General features: G+C 37.8%; 1 protein-coding gene across 1 annotated transcript; it reads right to left on the bottom strand.

Moving 5' to 3' along the window:
- Positions 1-886: 886 nt before the first annotated feature.
- eloca (elongin C paralog a) lies at positions 887-3,208 on the bottom strand. Its single transcript, XM_044052289.1, has 4 exons — positions 3,123-3,208; positions 2,643-2,670; positions 2,309-2,452; positions 887-1,364 (listed from the first exon to the last, which is right to left on the bottom strand). The coding sequence occupies exons 2-4, from the start codon at positions 2,644-2,646 to the stop codon at positions 1,174-1,176; spliced, it is 339 nt and encodes a 112-aa protein (XP_043908224.1). The 5' UTR covers positions 2,647-2,670; positions 3,123-3,208; the 3' UTR covers positions 887-1,173.
- Positions 3,209-10,361: the final 7,153 nt, after the last annotated feature.

Raw genomic sequence — 10,361 nt, 5'->3', positions numbered from 1 at the left:
TTTATGCTTGTCTGAGTGTATTTTTGTTTTATTCCTTGTAACATCAAATCTGCCAATGTTTAATAATATGCAATGACCCTTTCCTTAGATAAGCAAAGTCTATAACATTTTAATCAAGTGAACTGTAATTTGACTAATGTGCCTAACGTTTCCTAGACAAAACATACATCTTCAAAATAGGGATACAGATAAGATAATGCATATCAGCTTGAACTTGACATTTAAACTGTCGGAGACGGAGACTGTCTAAATCATTATTGTCAATTCCTTCTTTGTAAATCAAAACTGCCTGCATTGAATATCATACTAGTATGTAAAAAAGGCTTTAAATATGGTGGTCCCAATGTCCACATTACAGACTACCACTTAGCATCCTTGGAAAAATCAGAAACGTCTTCCACTAATTGACTTAATGATTTACTGTAGCTGCTTAACCACAAACCATATCTTCCCACTCATATTCTATTCTTCTTAGACTTGCCAAGAAGTTACATACCACAATGTGACAGCTGTTCCTCGTTTGTGTTTTGGTCAGATCCACTATTGGAAATACATAACCGACAAGTAAATGATCTGCAATTCTACATTTAAAGACCACTTTTCTAGTCTTGAACCAGCCATTGAATAATCAGTGCTCTACCATTGAGCCTCTGCCAAGTAAAACAGTAATCAAACCAACCCTACAAATGACCATATTCGGTTAACCTGAAGCTGATAAAATCTTGATTTTTAAAAGGTTCCATGTCAACAAAAAAAGCAAGAAAATCAAATTTCCAAAATAGTTTCACTGGAGCACACTATTAAAAGTAAAGACTGTATTTTGGGTAATAAAGTGTTATGTCAGACATACTTAATATGGAACAAGGTAATAAGTGCCAACAAAGTGTTCACCAAACAGGTATTTTATTAAATGGAGGTGAAGAATGATTTCTGGGGCAGGGGACACATTTATCACATTCTGGGGAGAGGGATGCAGTCTGCCAAATCCTTTTATTTTATTAAAACAGAATTCTTTAATACTAATAAAATTCAGATGGAAAGCCAGGTGCAAAAGAAACTTTTCATTTTTATATGATCATTCATGTTTCATACGATGTACAAGGCAAAACAAGTTAAATATTAAAAAAAAAAAATCCAAAAATGTTTTTAGCTTCTACATTATGTTTCGTAACTTTAGCAATCCAAGAAGTTTGCAGCCATGAGCAGTTCCAGTGCGATCTCAGGAGCAATGGGGAATTCAGGTATTTCTGTGGAGCTGTTGGTGTAACGGACCTTGTAGGTGAAATACATGCAGACCTTGGACAAGACGTGAGATGGAATCTCCCTGAAGTTCACTTCATTGGTTTCATTCTCAGCAAACTGACCTGCAGATGAAGCGTAACAATAGTTACATTAATAAAAGTAAATAATGTAACTGATAGTTATCAAACTCATACAATTCATTAAATATGTTTAAATAACCTACAAAGAATAGCTCTATTAGATGCTTCAGGCTAAAATATGAAGACAGAAGCCCACGACAGGGATTTCAGAATATTCTATAACAATATGCAGTAAAAATGGATTAAAATTGTTGTACAGGGGAACACAGTGCCAACAACTAGAGGCTAGATTAAATGTCTACTATATACCTCAATTTTGAGCTTGAACTACCAGCCTTAAATCTCAAGAAAAGAAATAAGAATCACATTTTCAAAACATCACAAGAAGGTTTATGGAGAAAATTTGTTGGTGTAAACACAAAGTACAGGGAGGTGAGCTATTGTATTTGGATATCAGTGTATTTTGCTGTGAATATGTAAATTAGGTTGACAAATTAATACAAAAATATTCAAATACTATTGACACAGCATGTTTAACATGCATACGATTGGTAGCGCTACCAGTGTAACTGGTTTCATGATGAGAGATTTGCCTCCGTGTAAAATAAAGCAACATATATAGGTGAATTGCAACTGAATATCCCATCACCTCACCCTTTCCTTCCCAGTATGTTGGAAAACATATGTAGCCTTTACTTAGCATCAAAACCAAATGATAGAAACATGATGGCTCAAAATGGCAGCCTCTGGAGAGTTGACCCAACCCCTGATATAAGAGGCTCTAGGGTAATGAAGAACAATGTATACAATTAGGTGATTGTTCAAAAAATAAGTAATTGTTCCATCTTCAATTTCTGCCAAATAAAATGAATGCCACCTTAAGTGTAGACACTGAACTTTCAAATTGGAACTACAGGTTAAAAAAAAGACTGTTGTATATAGCATCCATAGTGATATGCCCACAAATTACATGTCTAAATTCTCACCTGGCCCACTCAACATGGCTTTTATGGTTCCAGACGTCAATGCATGTTCTCTTTTCACTATGAATTCATGGCCATCTGAGGAGATTAACTTCACATACATAGCATCTGGCCCTTCACAGCCACCATAGGTTCTTTCTTCACCATCTGTGAAACAAACAGACAGACGATCTTAAACAGGTGTGAGACATACCCCAGTGGCACACATATTTATGATTATTGCATTAAAAAAATTGTAACTTTGAAAAAATCACCCACACCTACTCTGATGAGCATGTTAATGATTCGTTGATGTGTGATGATGTGTTTTTTTTTTTTTTAAATTGTAATCACTTACCCATTCTTTCCACGAATTTCTACCAATCCTGTAAAAGAGCATATACATATGACCAACCTTTGTATAAACCCTGTTTAACCAGTTTAGTACAAGGCTATACACTGAGTTTAGCTCAAAGCAATTACGTTTAAATACCATTACCAAATGACTTTGAGTTTATTTTTAGCAGCTTCCGTGTAACATCAACATTGTGTGAAGTATAATGTACCGGATGCGCCAGCTATCGTTGATATACATTAAACAATTACCTAATCGAAACAGCAAACATCTTAAACAATATTTTCACTCCATAAAAAGCTTTAGACGAATTCCTGGTTTCTTAGCATTAGCTTGTGTCGGCTAGCGAGCGAACGCCTTCCTTGATAAACGATTTTTTTTTTCCTTTTCTTTTCTACGGTGTTTAGAGCTCATGTCACACAAACTACCAGATCAATGCCAACATAAAACAACACCTAATACAACGTTAACATCGTTTCTTACCACTCGGGAATGGAATGTCGAGTTGTGATTGGGTTTCAGCTATAGTTAGCTACTAGGCTGCTACTACCCGGAACCAGTTTGTGTGAACAACACGCCTTCCGCGATATATTTGTTCCGTGGGGTTCCACTGGCAGAGAGATACGGTTCCTCCTCATTTTACCATCGAGTTAGGGGATCTCGGTGCCATACTGGTGTGCGTTGGACAAATAAAGAACATTATTCAGTCCAGATAATCAATTCTGAAGAGGCTATTATGTCAAAATGCACGTTATAATGGTTAATGTTAGATAAAAGCAATTTCAATACACGAACGCTGTATGACGTTATGCAATACATAATTATAAATTGAAGCGCCTACTTTGTTATTATTTTGTTATTTATATTTACACTGATTGAGCTCAAAATGTTTACCAACACTTTCGATGACATGTCAAATCACACTGGTCATTTCAGAGATGATATTGTCTCTTGTAACCCTGTAGAGGGCGCCTATGTTTCGGCTTAATTTCCATGACTGGCACCAGTGCCTGTGATGAATGAGAGCAGGTGCTGATTGGGCATGACAGAGACATTTTGCAGACCCATAAAACTGGATTAAAGAAAGAATGAGAGAAAGAGAAACAGAAGACTTGCGCAACTGCACCACCATCTTATATTTTACACTGGATAAATGATTTGAAATGTTTCAAAGTGCAGGATCAGTGTTCACTTTGCTTGTGAAGCTTGGATAGAAATCAACAAAAGCACACCCTTTCTAAACTAGAATCGAGTTTGTTTTGTGTTTCAACAACAAAACATTAAAGCTTGTGAAGTCTCTAACAGGTAGTGGGGGCTGTGCTTCATAGACAGTTGAGAAATGGCCACACACTGTACTCACGGTCAGGTTCATAGTTCTTTCATGTGGTAAAAGTGATGACTATTGGAATCTGAGGCCTCCGAATTGAAGCAGAGATATTTGAGCTATGACACTAGAGCACAGTACTGAGTGTGCCTTCAAATTGTGCTTTCTGGTCCACAGGTGCTCTCTGGATGACTCGGACTTGGACTTGGAAAATAGTAAGGATTTATTTACTTATCCCCCCCTCCCTTTGTATTCTTGTTCACTTACTCACAGATGTAAGACATCCATAACTGACTCACAGGTGAGACAAAGGAGTCCTTTTTTCCCAGGATGCTCTGTGAGTGGAGGCTTACACGGACGGGGGGCTGACATTTGACCTGGTATTTCTCTTACAGTAATACCAGGTTTAGCAATGCTGTCAGTTTGTGTTCCAGAAAGTTCCTGTAGCCTCCTGCCTGGTGACCGCGCGTGCTGCCTGTCAACTCTCTCAAACACACACTCACACACACACACACACACACACACACACAACCAAAAACAATCACTGACCTTCCAGTCCTCCATTACACCATTAGTGCTCATGATCAGAGCGGGTGGGTGACGGGAGCCGCTTTGATGTCTCTCTGATACGACCCACCCCACTGCAGCTGCTCTCAGCTCTATTTTGGGGAGGCTGCTGTGGGCCCTTAGAACGAGGCCTCCCTAACACACATACACACACACACACACAAACACAATATATGCAAACACTCTTGTCATGCCGAGTGATATCATCCATCCCTTCAACACATCAATTGTAAGATTCCTCGTATTTCACTTTCTTGCGAGCTCACACACAGAGGGTCCGTGCTGTGAAATGGTGGCATGTACTTCACTTTTTTAGAAAAGGCCTTTGTCCAACTTTAAGTTTGTCAGAGTAATTAATCAAACATCGATGTCTGTTTGGCATCCAACACATTTAAAATGTGTGTCCTTCAGAGTGGTTTACATACTGTACTACTACGATGGCATAAGAGCAGAACCAGTCATGTTCACAAGGTGTATAAGTGGTTCAAACACACCCCTCTTGATCACTGTTAATGATTAAAAAAGTTACACGACAGTTGGTATGTTGTGGTCTGTTTTGTAAGACTATGACCAACAATAACGCCAGCCTGACACATTTTCTTCCCCCTGAGTTGGTCAAACGGCAACGCATAAGATCAGTTTATCAGTTTGTCAGGCTGAATAAAACCAGGTCAGCATGATCAGGAAAGATGGGGGGGAAGGAATATCACAATGTGTCTCTTCTCTGAAAAGAGGGTAAGGCTTGTCACAATGAATTTGAGGGTACTGTCCCTTTAGCCTGCAGTGAGCTACAGTGTCTTGCTATTCTTATGTGAGTCCTATAATCTCAAGACCACTGCTGCTGAAGAGGAACAACAGCAACCCCTGACATGTCACAAACACTTCTGTTGATGTAAAATAATGACGTGTTATATATTGTAGGCCTGCAATACATACAGTATTTTTAATTCAGGTTTACGTAGCTATGAAATTATCTTATAAACATCATAAATAACACATGAAGTAAGTGAGTTGTCAGCGGTTAATCAGGTGGCACAGACACTGATCAAATTATGTCCAATGAGTCATTGAGAAATAATGGCTTATTTTATGAAGTGTACCATAATTATTATTGTTATTATTATTATTATTGTTATTATGTTTGATACAGTCATCAACAGCACACCCTGTAACACAGTGATGAGTCAAAGCTAACAACAACAAACAAGATTCCTTTACAACAAGTTGTCTTTCTTTCTTGTTGTTGTTGTTTTTAAATGTATTATTTTTTTACATTTATTATTTTTAAACATACTCCACATATGATATATGCTCCAAATGTTGTTGCACGCATTTAAGAGGATTTGACAGCAATTTACTTTCAATAGCTTAAGGCTAATAAGGCCTCAGATGTCGGCTCGGTGATGAATCACCCTACATAGCGCAAATCTAAAATGTCATCTTCATCCACATGACACTAGATCAACAGTCTTCTTGAAACTGCATGTGAGTGATTTGTGTCTATTATTTTAGTCGTCCACACGCTTGCATTGAACAATCTGATGTAGAAAATTACGCATTTAAATGACAAGGTGCAGATAATAGTTAACTTTAGATGACAGAGTGATTGCCGTATGGCTTTATAAGATTTGTCAATGTAAATATAACTGATGAAGTGATGCTAAGCTAAGCTATCTATGCAAGGCATGGAAAGGGGATCTGCTTAATACCGATGTCTTAGCAACAGTTTTGAAAAACGCTGGCCACAGATATCCTCTCACTGCTTACTAGCCTGAATCCAATTTTAGAAGCACAACCAAGCTGCATTTTAGGCACAAGGTGGAAGAGAGAGAGAGAGAGTGAGAGAGAGAGAGAGAGAGAGAGAGAGAGAGAAGTTAAATATACACATAAAAACTAATGCTTTCATCTTGTATTGCAGACTTAAAATACTCATAAGATCATTATTAAAATCTTAGTTGATCTAACCTTCAAACCACATCAAACATAAGACTACACTGTATGTACGTTATTTTAGAAACAATGCATACTTTTATTTTCTGTGATCATATTGTTATTTATCTTATTTTAACCCACTGTCTATCTGCAATTAATGAATACTTTTAAAGCACATGTTTAACTGGGAAACTGAAAAGTGATGCAAATAATTTACAAATGTAATAGTGTTTAAATGAATAACAAAAATAAAAAAACAACATGAAAACAATCAGTAAAAACATTTGAAATGCTGCGATTATTTAATTAAAATAAACTAAATGCAATAAAAAATAAAATAAAATGTATGTGAGCCTACAGCTTTTAATCAGCCTTACTATATTTCTTGTATTTCCATTTCCTGCAATTTTTCCCATCCTTCTTTTTTGAATATCAAGTAATGAATCCTTTCTTATTATGACTAACCCAAATCAGAATTTATTGAATGTCCAATAACCTATTTTCCATTTTTTCTCATGCTAAACTTCTTTTCGGTAGCTGTGGAAACTTACAAAATGGCCGGTAAGTTCATCCAAAGGTGAACGGGAATCATTTCAGAGGTAAAGGTCCACCATGAATCAAAAGTAAATACACGTCAAACATATCAGGGTTTCCTGTTTCGCTGTTGTCACTCTCGGTGAAGTCAATTCACACGGCTGCTGGTACAGCCATGTTTTCTGAATATGAATTCACTTCACTTAGGTCAACATTATAGCACTTGCAGCTGTAGAATTTGTGAAATGGTCTCTAAGAGTGTTGAACACACTTATAAGGTTTGGGTTTATATTTGTCCAGGACTGCTTGTACAGTCAAATCTTGTCCAGCATGCAGTGCAATATTAGAATAGTAACAGAGATATTCTATACTATTACTGACAAGTTCGGCTTCACCTAGGGGGTTTTAGGTGCCAGGATTATACACTACCTAGAATCTTCCTTTCCAATACCATATCTGCATCTGTTAATTTTAAAACTGCAAGATAAACATATTTAATGAAGGTGTCTTTCATATGTTTGTTTTATATTACATCAAATGAAAATATGGATGAGTAAATTAACTCTTGCGTACAAACAAACATTCTGCAATAAGAGACGGTGACATGAGACAGATCCCTGCAGGTTCTGCAGTGTCTGTGGCCATCAGGGGCAGAGGCCACAACAAGTGCATGACATGTCGTAACTGTTTGCTGGCAGGTGCCGCTGCTGGGGTAACTCGGCACTAATCCACGGCTGATCAGCAGTGGAAAGAGTTCAAACTGACCCAAGACAAACTGGGGCACCTGCCTGCACTCACGCCACACTAATGTGAGACCCCAACAAAGATACTTTGATTTCATGCCTGGACATTCCCCCCGGATCTCATTATGACAAGGTCACCATGAGGCCATTATTGCTATTGGGAGGGGACGCACAGATGAGACAACGAACCTCAGATGTACAGAGAAGAGATCGTGAGACTGGAATTTAAATCATTCCTATAAGACAAGTGAAAATCTGTGCATTCATCAGTTCAAATTCAGCTGTAGATTTCATATCAGTGTAACTGTATCTCCTATAATATGAGGCTTTGTGGGGAAAAAACATGTTGCATAAGCTGTGGTGTATTATTCATATTATGTTGTGAATGATTTATACTATAAAATAAAAAAGTCCTGGTTAAAGTCCTGGGTGCAAGGGTATGAAAATACCAGAAATAAACAAAATGTAGTTTAACGAGGCATAACATCTTTATTGTTATACACATAACTTGATCTCCAAAGACTTTGCACAAATCAGTGGGGCAACATGAACCTTGAGATATCAAAAGTCTCCTGCAGTTCCTCGTTATGTCCTAAAATACTCAAACAAGTACATCTGCCTTTCATATCCCCAAATGGTACATACAGTACAACCAATTAGAAATGAAGATTTTTTTTTTTTCCACCTTCAGACATTATCATATGTGCATCACGTTACCAATTACAAACAAAATTATATTCATTGTCAAAATACAGGTGTGCAAATTGTTAGAAAAATACCAACTCATACCAGATTCTGGATTGTGCTCTGTAAAAATCCTTACAAATAGTATATAATAATCTATATATAAACGTCTCCAACATGCAATGTTGCATTTCAGAAAAATATCCCATACACAGGCTGTTCAGTGAAACCCTCTGACACTCCAGTCCTCACCATGCTTATGTGAAGACAGAGTAAACAAAGAAAAAGAGGGCAAAGAAGGGCAAATCATTTCATGTTTAGTCACTTTATTTTCTTGGTCTGCTTTTACTGTAAATGTTTTTTTTTAGCAGTTTTCTATAAGTTATAAGGACACATTGCCAACACCCAACCGGCATTCTATAAATGTAATGTGCTGCTTATTTTGTGACAGAAAATCTACTGTAGTCATGTCGTACTGCAGCAAACAAATCCATAGCCGTATTAAAGCCCTTTTTTTTTCTTCTTTTTTTTTTTAATGATGATTAGCGTTCACAAAACACATCATTTGTACAATGTAACGTATAAATAATTTATCTCGGTTGTCGATGACAGCTCACGCCAACCATATAAATAACCACTTTTAAATCAAAGAAATTCATGCCATACCCGCAACAAAGACTACAAACAGCTACGATGAAGCAAGTTAAAGGCATGACTGAGGAGCTGACAGCAGTCAAGTGTCCCCCTCACACAACAAAGTTAAGACAAGGATGGCGTCCCTTTTCCTTCCCCCCCGTTTCCTCATCTTTATCCGAGGTAAACAGTAGTACTGTTAAAGACTTTTTAAAGGCATTTCTCCTTACCAACCCCCCCCCGAGGCCTCAACCTGAATATAACTTAAACCATCCACAAGACTATTCCAGACCAGTCTCATAAGCATGTAAGCACTTCTAGAAGCAGCTGCATGAAATGAATTTTTGCATTTTAAAAGTATACTAAAAGAATGAAAGCAAAGAACAGAATGAAAGAATTCAAGGCATGAAATAATCACCCTTCTATTTTAATAAATAACAGACATAAGACATTTGCTACTTCAGTCTCAACCTCCCCTTTAAACACAATGCCAGCTGGTAATCAACACCTTCTCCAGCCAAGCATATTCAAATTGTTGAGAGTTTGACTAAATAAATGGAACATAGGATTTTTATAATAGTACAACCCCATTTTGGCAAAAAATATAGTAGCTTTCCTTTGAAATAGACATATTGCACGTTCAGGAACATGTGTAATGTGTAATGTCACGTTACATCTCACTTGGTTAGAAATGAGTAAAATCTGAAAAACGAAAGGGAAAACAAATTCATTTACTCATTCCAAGATGAGAAATTTCCTTTTCAACTACAAGCGTATGACTGCAGGTAACCAACAATCAGAGAACCACAGTGAACAAGAGAGCTACAGTAGAACAGAAAACAAAAACAAATGTTAAAACTGTACCATGCATGGGGAGTGTTTCAAAGCAGTGTATCCTGGGTAACAATAGACTGCTCTTGAGAAAGCAGGGGTAGTATTTGGGTTAACTGAGTAAGACTGGCTAGTGACCGTGCTAGCACTGACTGCTGGCAACGGCCATGCCCAGTTTCTCATTGCAAGAGGGGTGTGAAGCCCAGAAAATGCTCCGAACACCCGAGCACGCTCCCGCTGCGAATGTCCTCATTGCCTACCCGGTCGCCAGGCTCACATCTCCCCATCAAAACGTCAGATGGCAAAATAGAAAGGCAGCTGTTTGCTCCCGTCATCTAAAAGTGCATCTCACTCTTCTCCTCCAACAAAGTCCGCCAGCCCACCGCTATCTCTGCCAAGGCAGTGGACTTCAGAGACCAGTGCTTGGATCAGCACCCGAGTGGGTTTCAATTACTTCTTTTTTTTTCTGACCGT

The sequence above is a fragment of the Solea senegalensis genome, linkage group LG1, assembly GCF_019176455.1.
Source record: "Solea senegalensis isolate Sse05_10M linkage group LG1, IFAPA_SoseM_1, whole genome shotgun sequence".
Lineage (NCBI taxonomy): Eukaryota > Metazoa > Chordata > Actinopteri > Pleuronectiformes > Soleidae > Solea > Solea senegalensis.
The sequence above is the reverse complement of the archived record's forward strand: the minus strand, read 5'-3'. Positions and strand labels throughout refer to the sequence as shown.